General features: G+C 50.5%; 1 protein-coding gene across 1 annotated transcript in view; it reads right to left on the reverse strand.

Moving 5' to 3' along the window:
- Positions 1-10,323, reverse strand: part of LOC146079910 (uncharacterized) — a 29,623-nt gene extending 19,300 nt beyond the window's left edge. Inside the window, exon 1 of the mRNA XM_083186618.1 lies at positions 10,094-10,323. Within this exon, the coding sequence (XP_083042744.1) occupies positions 10,094-10,117 (24 nt within the window). The 5' untranslated portion in view covers positions 10,118-10,323. The remainder of the gene's footprint in view (positions 1-10,093) is intronic.
- Between the last annotated feature and the right edge of the window lie 6,815 nt (positions 10,324-17,138).

A 17,138-nucleotide genomic window follows, 5' to 3' on the forward strand; every position in this document is an offset into this window, starting at 1 on the left:
TGAGGTCGGAGTACCACGGACGCCTGGGCCAATCTGGAGCGATTAAGATGACTTCTGCTGCTCCCCTCTTTATCCGTTTGAGTACCTTTTGAAGTAACGGAATAGGAGGGAAGAGATATACCAGGTCGAAGTCCCAGGGAATGGAGAGGGCATCCACTGCCGCAGCCGCTGGATCCTGAGCCCTTGCACAATACTGGGGAAGTTTGTGATTCAGTCTGGATGCCATGAGATCTATCTGTGGCATCCCCCATCTCTGAACCAGCTGTTGGAAAACCTCCGGATGAAGACCCCACTCTCCCGGGTGGAGGTCCTGCCTGCTGAGGTAATCCGCCTCCCAATTTTCCACTCCTGGAATAAAGACTGCGGAGAAACCGGTGGTGTATGTTTCTGCCCAGGACAGAATCGGGCGGACTTCCCGCATGGCTGTCCTGCTCCTGGTGCCCCCTTGTCGGTTGATATAGGATACTGCCGTGATGTTGTCCGACTGTATCCTTACCGGCAAACCGACAAGAAGGGGGTGGGCCTGTGCCAGTGCCAACCTGATAGCCCGTAACTCCAAGATGTTTATGGGTAAGCGGGCTTCCTGGCTGGTCCAAAGACCCTGGAAGGTGCGACCCAGCGTGACCGCACCCCAACCCCGAAGGCTGGCATCTGTGGTCACCATAGTCCAGACCTGAGACTGGAAGGAGCGACCCTTGGTAAGGTTGGATGTATTCAGCCACCACTGAAGAGAGAGTCGAGCTTCCTTGGACAGAACAATGGTCTTGTGGATTTGAAGATGGGATCCCGACCATTGAGCTAGAAGATTGCCTTGAAAGGTCCTGGAATGAAACCTTCCGTAAGATAGGGCCTCGAAGGCTGCCACCATCAGGCCTAACAGCTTGGTGCACAAATGCACCGATACTCTGCGAGGCGTCAGGACCTGACGAACCCTCTGCTGGATGACTGTGACCTTGGATAATGGCAGAAAAACCCTTTCCTGGACAGTGTCGAACAACAGACCCAGAAACAATATCTTCTGTGTTGGTTCCAGCTGAGACTTTTTGAAATTCAGGATCCAACCATTCTGAACCAGGAAGTCGCAGGTAGTCCGGGCATCCTGTTGTAGTTTTTGTGGAGAGGATGCTTTCAGGAGAAGATCGTCCAGATAGGGCACAATCGTTATCCCCTGAATCCGAAGGGCTGATATCATGCAAGCCATAACCTTTGTGAAGGTTCTTGGAGCTGATGAAAGACCGAAAGGGAGTGCTCTGAACTGGTAATGCTGATTGCGAATCGCAAACCTGAGGAACCGATGGTGTGGTTCCCAAATCGGAATATGCAAATAGGCATCCTTTATGTCCAGTGATAAGAGAAACTCCCTTGGCTCCAGGCTTGCAATGACTGACCTTATAGATTCCATCTTGAACCTGTGGTACACGATGTAATCGTTGAGGTGCTTCAGATTGAGAATGGGCCTTACCGAACCGTCCGGCTTCGGTACTAGAAAAAGACTTGAGTAATAACCCATCTTTTCCTGAGCTTTGGGGACAGGTATAATGACCCCTGCTTGTAAAAAACTTTGAATGGAGTTGACCAAAGCTGCTTGTGTTGTTACTAAAGCAGGTAGGCCTGTTGTAAAAAACCTGTTCGGCGGAGCCTGAACAAACTCCAGTTTGTACCCGTGTTCCACAATCTGAAGCACCCAACTGTCTCGACAGTGAGACCTCCAGACGTTCTCGAAGAGGGATAACCTTGCGCCCACCTTGGGATCCCCCAAATGGGCGGGAAGCCCGTCATGCCACAGGTTTGTCTGCAACCTTGGTTTCTGCACGACGGGTAGAGGTAACTGCGGTTGTGGCTCCTCTGCCACCTCTGCCTCTGCGTCCTCGAAAGGACGAAAAACCTCCCCTGGCACGTCCTCTGAATGAGGCGCCCCCTCTAAAAGCCCGAAAGGACGGTGTAAATTGTCTCTTCGGTGGGGGAGTGGCCGAAGGGAGGAAGGTAGACTTACCTCCGGTAGCTTGAGCAATGAGCTTGTCAAGCTCAGGCCCAAACAACATATCTCCCGCATAAGGCAAAGCTTCTACTGCCTTTTTTATGTCGGCCTCCGCCTGCCAAGATCTTAACCAGATAGTACGTCTGGCCAATACCGCTGAAGCTGAGATTTTAGCACCCAACTCAGCTACATCTGAAGCAGCTTCTCCTGTATAGACAGCTGCATCTTTAACATACAGAGCCAGCTGTAGCAGTTCGTCACGGGGCCTACCGCTCTGTAAACCCAACGCAAGCTCTTCAGACCATTTCTCCATGGCCTTACTGACCCAGGCTGAAGCTAAGGCTGGTCTGAGTAAGACCCCTGCCGTGGTATAAATAGTTTTTACTGTTGTCTCAAGACGGCGGTCAGGGGCCTCCTTTAGAGCCACTGCCGCCGGAACTGGAAGCGTGGTCCGCTTGGAGAGCCTGGACAGCGAGACATCAGCTGGAGGCGGAGTCTCCCATTTTTCTCTAGATTCTTGAGAAAAAGGGTAAAGTAACTTCATGCGCCTAGACAATTGGAATTTTCTGTCTGGCGTTTTCCATACATTTAAGAGAGGTCTGTCTAATTCAGCCGAATCAGGGAAGGTAACCTGCTGTTTTTGTGTCCGCCCAAATAAGGACAAAGGAACCGGAGTATCGTCCTCAACCAAATTAAGTGTGGTGCGAACAGCCTGAATCAGGCCCTCTACCCCCTGAGGATCATCACGCTGTAGCGCCTCATCCTGAATGAATTCAGGTTCATCTACCTGAAGCAGATCCACATCGTCCTCCCCATCAGTATCATTATCATCCTGTAATAGACCTATGGGAGATCTGGGACGCTTTTGTGAAGGCCGTGAAGGCCCAGCTACAGGGTTGGACCCAGAGGCCACAGATTGCATAAGCGTCTTAACCCAGGCTGGTTCAGTAGAACCCATAATGGACAGGTGAGCATGAAATCTCTCCCTGTCCTTCCTGGAAGCAGCTAATTCTGCAGCCAATCCAGCCAACACATTCTGTAGTAAAGGCTCAGAAGATTCTGACTGAGAAGACTGTGTCTGAGGTTCCACTTCCTGTGTGTGCTTTGCCTGATAACAAGATTCACACAAAGAGACACCCTTTATATGCTGGGTGAACTGCTCCTTACAGGTTTTACATGTAAAAACCTTAAGGGCAGCCTTGGAGGCAGCTTTTCCTGCCATACTGTCAGTGTATGAGATTAGTTATAAAATCACACACACACACACAGACACAATATACAAGAATGCACAGACTTGTAAAGCAACAGATACTATTCCTAAAACAGCGGAGCTGAGCTAGGATAGGGAGGGGGAGCCTTCCGCCCTTGTATCAGAGATTATGCACAATCTCTGTAAACTGTGCACAAAAAATAATCCCCCAGTAACTTACAGACCTGCTCTGTAGTGGGTAAGGGGGGCGCTGGACTGCAGTGCGTGCGCTGGAGCGCTGTACACGATGTCCTCAGATCAGCCTTGCGGAGGTACAGCAATGGCGCCGGCAGCAGGGAGAGAGGAGAGAAAGAAAGGGCGTCTCTTGCTGACGTCACCTAAGCCCTCCCTCTCCCTCCGGCGCGTAGTTTTACTAGAGCGGAGCGCTGTGTACAGCCTCCGCTCTGATGCTGTCCCCACTGACGCTCCCCAAAATGGCGGCCGTCAGACTACAGGCTGCTGAATCATTGAGAACGGGTGCGCCCGCCCGTCTCAGGCCACATTTCGGCGCACAGCGCCGCTTACCTGCAGCGATGCTGCCTTCATCCCTGGAGCAGTGGCCAGGCCTTGGACCCGTAACGCGAGCCGCGTGCAGCTGCGGCGGGTCCCCGATGCGGTGGCACCGGTGGCCGGGTGCATAGAAGGCGCACTGCGGGCAGTGGCGACCAGCACCCCTCCAGGTCCCTCGGAGCAGGCAGACCCTGCGGAGGGGTCTGCCTGTGATCAGCAGTCAAAATAAAAATATTTTCAAAAGAAAAAAGTAAAAATAAAAGTAAAAAAGACCTAACTCCCTGAGGAGAATAGGCCCAGAGAACCTACTCCTCCGGGCACTTTTTCTAAGACTGGGGTCTGGGTGGGGATAGAGGAGGGAGGAGCCTGCAGCAGTAAAGTTTTCTTAAAGTGCCACTCCTCCAGTACACCTACTCTATCCCCACATGTAATGACTGCAGTGGCTCCTGCTGCATGTAGGTGAAAACTAGTTTTCACCATCGAATACTTTTGATGCGATGGTTAGTTACCATTGCATCGAAAGTTTCAATGGTGGAAGCACTGCCATCATTTGATGGTTGGCTTCCGATGTCCATCCCTAATTCTGGGTTACGTAGTCCTTAAGTACCGCATATCGGCACAAGGTAATTAGAGACAATTGAGACTGCTAAAAAAGCTGCTTTGAACCTTGAGAAAGACTAAGCAGAGTTCAAAACGCGTTGGTCAGCGGAGGGATAACCAGGTGGAAGTTGGGGACCGGAGTTTGGGAGGAGTCTGGCTAAGTGTTTTCCCCTGGGACAAACCTTATGAGCAATGTGAACTGCCTTGCCAGTTCCACCAGTCCTGGTAATACCTAATGTTAATCCCTCTTACTCATTAATAAACATGTGCAATACATGTTATAATATGGTGACAATTTGAAAGCAGCTAACATTTTATATGTGTGTGTGTGTGACGTTTGAGTTTTTATGTAAAATAAAGTACTGTACTTCACTATATTACATTTATTTTCCTTCCACATATACAGTTAATTACCATATTAATGGAGGAGATACAGTGGGAACAAAACAAGCCCCCGACAAGTTATGTATACATTTTTCTTGTACACAAATATGTGGTGAAGGGATTATTACCCTTTTTCTATACACTACCATAGAGCAGCTGTGCGCACGATTAAGAATCAAACAGTATTGACCCATATATGGTATATATACACAGGGCACCATCAGTATATACGGGCAGCTGCGCAGGGTATACGGTATATACGGGCAGCTGCGCAGGGTATACGGTACGCAGGCACATATGTGGTATATATACACAGGGCACCATCAGTATATACGGGCAGCTGCGCAGGGTATACGGTATATACAGGCAGCTGCGCAGGGTATTCGGTATATACGGGCAGCTGTGCAGGGTATACGGTATATACAGGCAGCTGCGCAGGGTATACGGTATATACGGGCAGCTGCGCAGGGTATACGGTATATACGGGCAGCTGCGCAGGGTATACGGTATATACGGGCAGCTGCGCAGGGTATACGGTACGCAGGCACATATATGGTATATATACACAGGGCACCATCAGTATATACGGGCAGCTGCGCAGGGTATACGGTATGTACGGGCAGCTGCGCAGGGTATACGGTATATACAGGCAGCTGTGCAGGGTATTCGGTATATACGGGCAGCTGTGCAGGGTATACGGTATATACAGGCAGCTGCGCAGGGTATACGGTATATACGGGCAGCTGCGCAGGGTATACGGTATATACGGGCAGCTGCGCAGGGTATACGGTACGCAGGCACATATATGGTATATATACACAGGGCACCATCAGTATATACGGGCAGCTGCGCAGGGTATACGGTATGTACGGGCAGCTGCGCAGGGTATACGGTACGCAGGCACATATATGGTATATATACACAGGGCACCATCAGTATATACGGGCAGCTGCGCTGGGTATACGGTATGTATGGGCAGCTGCGCAGGGTATACGGTACGCAGGCACATATATGGTATATAAACACACAGGGCACCATCAGTATATACGGGCAGCTGCGCAGGGTATACGGTATATACGGGCAGCTGCGCAGGGCATATGGTACGCAGGCACATATATGGTATATATACACAGGGCACCATCATTATATACGGGCAGCTGCGCAGGGTATACGGTATATACGGGCAGCTGTGTGCGCAGGGTATACAGTATATACAGGCAGCTGCGCAGGGTATACGGTATATACGGGCAGCTGCCCAGGGTATACGGTATATACGGGCAGCTGCCCAGGGTATATGGTACGCAGGCACATATATGGTATATATACACAGGGCACCATCAGTATATACGGGCAGCTGCGCAGGTTATTCGGTATATACGGGCAGCTGCGCAGGGTATTCGGTATATACGGGCAGCTGCGCAGGGTACACGGTATATACAGGCAGCTGCGCAGGGTACACGGTATATACGGGCAGCTGCGCAGGGTACACGGTATATACGGGCAGCTGTGCAGGATATACGGTATATACGGGCAGCTGTGCAGGGTATATGGTATATACAGGCAGCTGCGCAGGGCATATGGTACCATTGCATCGAAAGTTTCAATGGTGGAAGCACTGCCATCATTTGATGGTTGGCTTCCGATGTCCATCCCTAATTCTGGGTTACGTAGTCCGTAAGTACCGCATATCGGCACAAGGTAATTAGAGACAATTGAGACTGCTAAAAAAGCTGCTTTGAACCTTGAGAAAGACTAAGCAGAGTTCAAAACGCGTTGGTCAGCGGAGGGATAACCAGGTGGAAGTTGGGGACCGGAGTTTGGGAGGAGTCTGGCTAAGTGTTTTCCCCTGGGACAAACCTTATGAGCAATGTGAACTGCCTTGCCAGTTCCACCAGTCCTGGTAATACCTAATGTTAATCCCTCTTACTCATTAATACCCCTTTTAGACATACTACCCGGGATTTTGGCCAGGTTTACCCGGGATTTTCAACCCAGGTCACTCCCAGGATTTTAGTAACAGACCCCCTTTCACACTACACCTCAAATCCGGGAAATACCCGGGTATACCCCTTTCACACATAAGCCAGGCTTTTCAAGCATTTCAGTGTTTCATCATTAAAATTGGACACGCCCCAGCAGCAAAAAAAAAGCAACATCACATGTTTAAAACTGAAAAACCCGGGTAAACCCATTCAGACATAAGCCGGGTATTGTACCCGGGAGTTAAATACCGGGAAAAACCCTGGTCAATTGCAGGTGCTCAGTATCCGGGAGTGAAATCCCGGGTATACCCTTTCAGACATACACTAGTCCCGGGTTTGGGCGCGTTCATGTGAAAAAACCCGGGATTTTTGCGTATGTCTGAAAGGGGTATAATAAACATGTGCAATACATGTTATAATATGGTGACAATTTGAAAGCAGCTAACATTTTATATGTGTGTGTGTGTGACGTTTGAGTTTTTATGTAAAATAAAGTACTGTACTTCACTATATTACATTTATTTTCCTTCCACATATACAGTTAATTACCATATTAATGGAGGAGATACAGTGGGAACAAAACAAGCCCCCGACAAGTTATGTATACATTTTTCTTGTACACAAATATGTGGTGAAGGGATTATTACCCTTTTTCTATACACTACCATAGAGCAGCTGTGCGCACGATTAAGAATCAAACAGTATTGACCCATATATGGTATATATACACAGGGCACCATCAGTATATACGGGCAGCTGCGCAGGGTATACGGTATATACGGGCAGCTGCGCAGGGTATACGGTACGCAGGCACATATGTGGTATATATACACAGGGCACCATCAGTATATACGGGCAGCTGCGCAGGGTATACGGTATATACGGGCAGCTGTGTGCGCAGGGTATACAGTATATACAGGCAGCTGCGCAGGGTATTCGGTATATACGGGCAGCTGTGCAGGGTATTCGGTATATACGGGCAGCTGTGCAGGGTATACGGTATATACAGGCAGCTGCGCAGGGTATACGGTATATACGGGCAGCTGCGCAGGGTATACGGTATATACGGGCAGCTGCGCAGGGTATACGGTACGCAGGCACATATATGGTATATATACACAGGGCACCATCAGTATATACGGGCAGCTGCGCAGGGTATACGGTATGTACGGGCAGCTGCGCAGGGTATACGGTATATACAGGCAGCTGTGCAGGGTATTCGGTATATACGGGCAGCTGTGCAGGGTATACGGTATATACAGGCAGCTGCGCAGGGTATACGGTATATACGGGCAGCTGCGCAGGGTATACGGTATATACGGGCAGCTGCGCAGGGTATACGGTACGCAGGCACATATATGGTATATATACACAGGGCACCATCAGTATATACGGGCAGCTGCGCAGGGTATACGGTATGTACGGGCAGCTGCGCAGGGTATACGGTACGCAGGCACATATATGGTATATATACACAGGGCACCATCAGTATATACGGGCAGCTGCGCTGGGTATACGGTATGTACGGGCAGCTGCGCTGGGTATACGGTATGCACGGGCAGCTGCGCAGGGTATACGGTATATACGGGCAGCTGCGCAGGGTATACGGTATATACGGGCAGCTGTGCAGGGTATACGGTATATACGGGCAGCTGTGCAGGGTATATGGTTTATACGGGCAGCTGCGCAGGGTATATGGTATATACAGGCAGCTGCGCAGGGTATATGGTATATACGGGCAGCTGCCCAGGGCATACGGTATATACGGGCAGCTGTGCAGGGTATATGGTATATACGGGCAGCTGTGCAGGGTATACGGTATATACGGGCAGCTGCGCAGGGTATACGGTATATACGGGCAGCTGCGCAGGGTATACGGTACGCAGGCACATATATGGTATATATACACAGGGCACCATCATTATATACGGGCAGCTGCGCAGGGTATACGGTATATACGGGCAGCTGTGTGCGCAGGGTATACAGTATATACAGGCAGCTGCGCAGGGTATACGGTATATACGGGCAGCTGCCCAGGGTATACGGTATATACGGGCAGCTGCCCAGGGTATACGGTATATACGGGCAGCTGCCCAGGGTATATGGTACGCAGGCACATATATGGTATATATACACAGGGCACCATCAGTATATACGGGCAGCTGCGCAGGTTATTCGGTATATACGGGCAGCTGCGCAGGGTACACGGTATATACGGGCAGCTGCGCAGGGTACACGGTATATACGGGCAGCTGCGCAGGGTACACGGTATATACGGGCAGCTGTGCAGGATATACGGTATATACGGGCAGCTGTGCAGGGTATATGGTATATACAGGCAGCTGCGCAGGGCATATGGTAGATACAGGCAGCTGAGCAGGGTATACGGTATATACAGGCAGCTGCGCAGGGTATACGGTATATACAGGCAGCTGCGCAGGGCATACGGTAGATACGGGCAGCTGCGCAGGGTATACGGTATATACGGGCAGCTGTGCAGGGTATACGGTATATACGGGCAGCTGTGCAGGATATACGGGCAGCTGTGCAGGATATACGGTATATAAGGGCAGCTGCGCAGGGCATATGGTATATATGGGCAGCTGTGCAGGGTATACGGTATATACAGGCAGCTGCGCAGGGCATATGGTATATACGGTATATACGGGCAGCTGTGCAGGGTATGTGGTATATACAGGCAGCTGCGCAGGCCATATGGTATATACGGTATGCACGGGCAGCTGCGCAGGGTATACGGTATATACGGGCAGCTGCGCAGGGTATACGGTATATACGGGCAGCTGTGCAGGGTATACGGTATATACGGGCAGCTGTGCAGGGTATATGGTTTATACGGGCAGCTGCGCAGGGTATATGGTATATACAGGCAGCTGCGCAGGGTATATGGTATATACGGGCAGCTGCCCAGGGCATACGGTATATACGGGCAGCTGTGCAGGGTATATGGTATATACGGGCAGCTGTGCAGGGTATACGGTATATACGGGCAGCTGCGCAGGGTATACGGTATATACGGGCAGCTGCGCAGGGTATACGGTATATACGGGCAGCTGCGCAGGGTATACGGTATATACGGGCAGCTGCGCAGGGTATACGGTATATACGGGCAGCTGTGCAGGGCATACGGTATATACGGGCAGCTGTGCAGGGTATATGGTATATACGGGCAGCTGTGCAGGGTATACGGTTTATACAGGCAGCTGCGCAGGGTATATGGTATATACGGTATACACGGGCAGCTGCGCAGGGTATACGGTATATATGGGCAGCTGTGCAGGGTATACGGTACGCAGGCACATATACGGTATATATACTACACACATGGCACCATTAGCACATAGCGGACGCAGCCGGGGACCTGTCCCTTACCTCGGGGCCCAGGGCTCCGGTCATGGCTGCGGCGGGAACGCGGCTCGTGTCTCTGAAGCTCCCTCCCAGTGACACTGACAAAATGGCGGCCAAAAGGAAGTGATCGAGCCAGAGGCGGGGCGGGGACAACAGCGGGGAGGAGCCAACTGAAGAGACAGACACTAAACGCCGGAGGGCGGAGCCGGAACAAGCAACGCGGTCACATGACCTCCAAGTACGGCATCTCCTCTTTACCCCGCTCTCGGCCTCTGTCCGCGCCGGTCCCGCCCCCTGCATGGCCCCGCCCTGTCTCTGACTGTGACATCGACACGGACTGAGAGGAAGACAGGGTCGGTGTGTGAATGTGTGTGACAGACGGAGAGAGAGCGTGTGACAGGCAGACGGGAGGGAGAGAGAGCGTGTGACAGGCAGACGGGAGGGAGAGAGAGAAAGAGCGTGTGACAGGGAGACTGGGTGTGTGACAGACGGAGAGAGAGGGAGCGTGTGACAGGCAGACGGGAGAGAGAGAGAGCGTGTGACAGGGAGACAGGGTGTGTGACAGACGGAGAGGGAGCGTGTGACAGGCAAACAGGGAGAGAGTTAGTGACAGAGAGAGAGAGAGGGGGACTGAGTGACAGTGGGAGAGAGGGGGGGGGTGACAGAAAGGAGAAGAGAAAGGGAGTGTGTGACAGACAGGGTGAGAGTGTGTGACAGACAGGGAGAGAGAGTGTGTGTGACAGACAGGGAGAGAGAGTGTGTGTGACAGACAGGGAGAGAGAGTGTGAGTGTGACAGACTGGCACGGAGAGGGGGATGTGTGAGACTGACAGGGCGTGTCTGGCAGACAGGGTGTGTGACAGACAGTGGGAGAGAGATGACAGGAGAAGAGAAAGGGAGTGTGACAGACAGGAGAAGAGAAAGGGAGTGTGTGACAGACAGGGTGAGAGTGTGAGACAGACAGGGAGAGAGAGAGTGTGTGTGACAGACTGGCACGGAGAGGGGGGATGTGTGAGACAGAGGGGGAGTGTGTGTGACTGACAGGGAGTGTCTGGCAGACAGGGTGTGTGACAGACAGTGGGAGAGAGATGACAGGAGAAGAGAAAGGGAGTGTGACAGACAGGAGAAGAGAAAGGGAGTGTGTGGCAGACGGAGAGAGACGGAGTGTGTGGCAGACAGGGGGAGAGAGAGGAAGTGTGTGACAGACAGAGAGGGAGTGTGACAGAGAGAGAGAGAGAGAGGGGGGGACTGAGTGACAGACAGTGGGAGAGAGGGGGGGGGTGACAGAAAGGAGAAGAGAAAGGGTGAGAGTGTGAGACAGACAGGGAGAGAGAGTGTTTGTGACAGACTGGCACGGAGAGGGGGGATGTGTGAGACAGAGAGGGGGAGTGTGTGTGACAGACAGGGTGTGTGACAGACAGTGGGAGAGAGATGACAGGAGAAGAGAAAGGGAGTGTGTGACAGACAGGAGAAAAGAAAGGGAGTGTGTGACAGACAGGGAGACGGGATGTGTGACAGACGGAGAGAGGGAGTGTGTGACAGGCAGACGGGGGAAAGAGAGCGTGTGACAGGGAAACTGGGTGTGTGGCAGACGGGGAGAGAGAGGGACTGTGTGACAGACAGGGAGAGAGGAAGTGTGTGGCAGACAGGGGGAGAGAGAGGAAGTGTGTGACAGAGAGAGAGGGGGACTGAGTTACAGACAGTGGTAGAGAGAGGGAGTGTGTGACAGAAAGGAGAAGAGAAAGGGAGTGTGTGACAGACAGGGTGATAGTGTGAGACAGACAAGGAGAGAGAGGGAGTGTGATAGACAGGCAGGGAGAGGGGGGATGTGTGAGACTGGGATACGCAGTAGCGCACGCAGGGGGGAGTTTCTGAGTACCCAGAAACCCCTCCAGGAATCTGAAAGCTGAGGATCCCCTCTTTCCATGGGTACAAGAATTTTAAAAATCGGCCCTTGGAAACCGGAGATATCTGACTTCAAAGCAGTGGTCCCCATCCAAGCCTGTTAATTGCTCTCCCCAGTCAGATATTTCAGGTTCTGTCTGTCATAGAGTGTTTCTGAGGGTATATTCCACAAGCTGGGACTCTCCCCCTTTGATGGACACTAGTAGCTTGTCTCTACTGGGTCACCTAAGTGTCCATCTCCGTGCTTTACTCCGCCCCTCTGGAAACCCCCTTCAGAAAATCCTGCGTTTGCCCCTGATACGGGGTGTGTGACAGAGAGGGGGAGAGAGAGGAAGTGTGTGACAGACAGGAGAAGAAAAAGGAAGTCTGTGACAGACAGTGGGAGAGAGAGGTAGTGTGGGAGATACAGGGAGAGAGAGGGAGTGTGTGACAGACAGGGAGAGAGAGGGAGTGTGTGACAGACAGGGAGAGAGAGGGAGTGTGTTACAGACATGGTGTGTGACAGACAGGAGAAGAGAAAGGAAGTCTGTGACAGACAGTGGGAGAGACATGACAGGAGAAGAGAAAGGGAGTGTGTGACAGACAAGGAGAGAGAGGGAGTGTGTGACAGAGACAGGGAGAGAGAGAGGGAGTGTGTGACAGAGACAGGGAGAGAGAGGGAGTGTGTGACAGACAGGGAGAGGGAGTGTGTGACAGAAACAGGGAGAGAGTGTGTGACAGACAGGCAGGGAGAGGGGAAATGTGGGAGACTGGGTGTTTGACAGAGAGAGAGAGAGTGTGTGTGACACAGGGAAGAGAGAGAGTGTGTTATAGGGAGTGTGTTGCAGACAGGGGGAGAGAGAGAGAGGAAGTGTGTGACAGACAGGGAGGGAGAGTGACACGGGAGAGAGAGAGTGTGTGATAGGGAGTGTGTTACAGACAGGGAGAGAGGGAGTGTGTGGCAGACAGGGGAAGAGAGAGGGAGTGTGTCACAGACAGGGTGTGTGACAGACAGGAGAATAGAAAGGGAGTGTGTGACAGACAGGGAGAGAGAAGGAGTGTGTGTGACAGTGGGAGAGAGATGGACTGTGTGACAGAAAGGAGAAGAGAAAGGGAGTGTGTGGACAGACAGGGTGAGAGTGTGAGACATACAGGGAGAGGGGGAATGTGTGAGACTGGGTGTGTGACAGAGAGAGGGAGTGTGACTGTCAGGGAGTGTGTGGGAGAGGAGGGTGTGACAGACAGGGAGAGAGAGGGAGGGTGTGACAGAGAGAGAGTGTGTGGCAGAGAGAGAGAGAGGTAGTGTGTGGTAGAGAGAGAGGTAGTGTGTGACAGACAGGTAAAAATAAATGAGTGTGACGGAGAGTGTGTGACAGGGAGTATGTGACAGAGAGAGAGAGGGGGAGTGAGTGACAGACAGGGTGAGAGAGAGGGAGTGTGACGGACACCTGAGCATGCCCCTCACGATCACAGACAGCGTTCTGGTCTAACAGAACCTAGCCAAATCGCTGCAGACACACCTGACAGGTGTCGACTGGTTCCCCACTGACCACAGACTAGGCCTCTGCAATGGTAGCTGGCAGAGGGCGGAGCTTGGAGACACTGGGCTTGTACCAGTGCAGGCAGAGAACAGGACGTGTGTCGTATTCCTGTCATAGAAACATAGAATGTGAAGGCAGATAAGAACCACTTGGCCCATCTAGTCTGCCCCTTTTTTAAACATGTTACCTCAAACCATGTTTGATCCTTATTTCTTTGTAGGGTTTCAATATGCCTATCCCAAGCATGTTTAAATTGCGTCTACCACCTTTGATGGGAGGCTATTCCACTTATCTACTACTCTTTCTGTGATGTAATTCTTCCTCACATTTCCCCTGTACCTTCCTCCCTCTAGTGTCAATGCATGTCCTCGTGTTCTGCTGCTCCTCTTCCTGTGAAGAATGTCTCCCACCTGTACCTTCCTCCCTCTAGTGTCAGTGCATGTCCTCGTGTTCTGTTGCTCCTCTTCCTGTGACTAATGTCTCCCACCTGTACCTTCCTCCCCCTAGTGTCAGTGCATGTCCTCGTGTTCTGCTGCTCCTCTTCCTGTGACTAATGTCTCCCACCTGTACCTTCCTCCCCCTAGTGTCAGTGCATGTCCTCGTGTTCTGTTGGTCCTCTTTCTGTGACTAATGTCTCACACCTGTACCTTCCTCCCCCTAGTGTCAGTGCATGTCCTCGTGTTCTGCTGCTCCTCTTCCTGTGACTGTCTCCCACCTGTACCTTCCTCCCTCTAGTGTCAGTGCATGTCCTCGTGTTCTGTTGCTGCTCTTCCTGTGATGAATGTCTCCCACCTGTACCTTCCTCCCTCTAGTGTCAGTGCATGTCCTCGTGTTCTGCTGCTCCTCTTCCTGTGAAGAATGTCTCCCACCTGTACCTTCCTCCCTCTAGTGTCAGTGCATGGCCTCGTGTTCTGCTGCTCCTCTTCCTGTGAAGAATGTCTCCCACCTGTACCTTCCTCCCTCTAGTGTCAGTGCATGTCCTCGTGTTCTGCTGCTCCTCTTCCTGTGAAGAATGTCTCCCACCTGTACCTTGTTATAACCCCTGAGATATTTGAAAGTTTCTATCATGTCCCCTCTTTCCCTTGTCTGCTCTAAAGTATACATATTAAGATCTTTTAGTCTTTGCTGGTACGTTGTGTGATGTAGGCCATGCACCATATTAGTTGCCCTTCTATGTGCAGTGTGTAATGTATTTATATCCTTCTGGAGATATGGCCTCCAGAACTGAACACAGCACTCTAGATGAGGTCGTACCAATGACCTATACCAGTGGTTCCCAACCCTGGTCCTCAAGTACCCCCAACAGTGCACGTTTTCACCCGGCAGGTGCACTCATTACTCAGGCACATTTGAAAAGATTCACAGGTGGAGCTTATTATAGCACTTGTGATTCTGTGTGGAGACCTGCAAAACATGCACTGTTGGGGGTACTTGAGGACCAGGGTTGGGAACCACTGACCTATACAGTGGCATTATTACTTCTTTCTTTCTACTGCGGATACCTCTCCCTATGCAACCAAGCATCTGACTTGCCTTCATTGTTTTTTTGCATTGCCAGCAAGTCCCCTGAAATAGTGACACCTAGATCCCTCTCTTCCTCAGTAGTTTCCATTATAGTGCCGTTTATACCATATTTATTCTTTGGGGTTTTGAGACCCAAGTGCATGATTTTGCATTTTTTTTACATTAACCTGTAGTTGTCATGCTCTTCACCATTACTCTAATCTACCTAGATCACGTTCTCAAAGTCGGTCCTCAGGACCCCACACAGTGCATGTTTTGCAGGTCTCACAGAATCAAGTGAAATAATTAGCTCCACCTGTGGATCTTTTAAATTGTGTCAGTCAGTAATGAGTGCACCTGTGCACCTACTGGGTGACCTGAAAACCGTGATTTGTGTGGGGTCATGGGGACCGTGTTTGAGAACCACTGACTTTGATCATCAATCATTTGTTTTACCCCTCCTGGTGTGTCTACCATGTTGCATACTGTTGTGTCAATTGCAAAAAGGAATATTTTACCCTCAATTCCATTTGCATTGTCACCAATAAATATATTAAAAAGCACCGGTCCAAGTACAGATCCCTGGGGTACTCCACTTGTAACCTTTCCCTATTATGACTGCACTCCATTTACAACTCTGTTTTCTGTCCTGCAACCAAGATCGCATCCATTCAACCATTTTAGAATCCAAAGCTTTGACTAATTTTTCATGAAAGAAAAGAGAAAAAGATGGTCAATGGTGTGGAGCACCTTAAAGGATCTATCACAATAAAATTAAACCTTTAAAACTTGCGAAATATAAAACACACACAAAACATAATAGAAGAGACTGACAAAAGAATGAATAAGTGTGTTAAAATTCGGTGGCTTCCTGGCAACGCACTATCAATCGAGAATGGTATATGTGTGTTTATTTCTCAGGTTCTTGTAATTGACACTTTGTAAATAAATGTATACTAAGGTTATAATTTTAGTGTCTTGTTATACTGCCTACTCACTACTGCTCATTCTCCACTGGTGCAGTGGAGATATGCAAAACGCGCGCCGGCTAGCGGTGTGCAAACTGACAAGGCAGGAAGGAAAGTAATGCTGTGTACACACGGGGTAATATGATTGCTGGAGATATATTGCTAGCAATATATCCCCAGCAATCATGTTGCTCAGTGTCTCCTTTTCATCAGCGATGAAAAGGAGACACTGCTACGGGGCAGAGGGGGAGCGCAGCAGCAGCAGCAGAAGCTACTGCTGTCACTTTGATGGGAGGAGGGAGGGAGCAGCGGCACAGGGCTGGGGAGATCAACGCTGACCTCCCGACACAGCGATCGCCGGGGAAAGCCGCTGGTCGCATTAGGCAGTGCACACGGGAGCGCGCAGCTGGCGATTTATCGCCAGCTGCGCTCCAAATCACTGGCAATATGGTCGCTCAGCGACCATATTCCCAGCGATTTTACATGAAATTACACCCGTGTGTACCCACCTTAATGCATTTTGATTCTGTATTTTTCTACAGGTTCCTGCCTCTAACGAAACCCTGAAAAGGGTACTTAGTCTTACTGCTCATACCATTTAAACATATATGGTTTAGTGCTAACTATTAAAACTGTCTGGCACAAACATTATGACATCATATTATGTGTCTGACCAGGCGGGAGTTTAACCCGTGCTTACTGAAAATTATATGTACCCACGAGAGTATGTAGCATTTTTGCTAAGCTCACCCCTCTTTATACAGCCATGGTGTGGAGACTGACCTAGAGATTTCATTTCTGAGCTGCTCACACCTGCACACACACACACATATATATATATATATATAGTCAGCTCACGGCCCGGCACTCTCCGATAGGGATAATGAGCTGCGTGCCCCTGCACAATGTAATAGCGTCACAGGATTTCCAAGATCCGGCGGGCAGAAAATCAGCACGGCACTGCAGCAGCTTTTCAAATGCTTTTATTTCCCTCTACGTTTCGAAGCTGTACGCTCCGTCTACATATCCTCCTGAAGACGGAGCGTACAGCTTCGAAACGTAGAGGGAAATAAAAGCATTTGAAAAGCTGCTGCAGTGCCGTGCTGACTATATATATATATATATATATATATATATATATATATACGGATGGGGGGTGTCCAGAGTGCGCTCA

Source organism: Crinia signifera, chromosome 5 (genome assembly GCF_055691185.1).
Source record: "Crinia signifera chromosome 5, ASM5569118v1, whole genome shotgun sequence".
In the NCBI taxonomy this organism is placed as follows: Eukaryota; Metazoa; Chordata; class Amphibia; order Anura; family Myobatrachidae; genus Crinia; species Crinia signifera.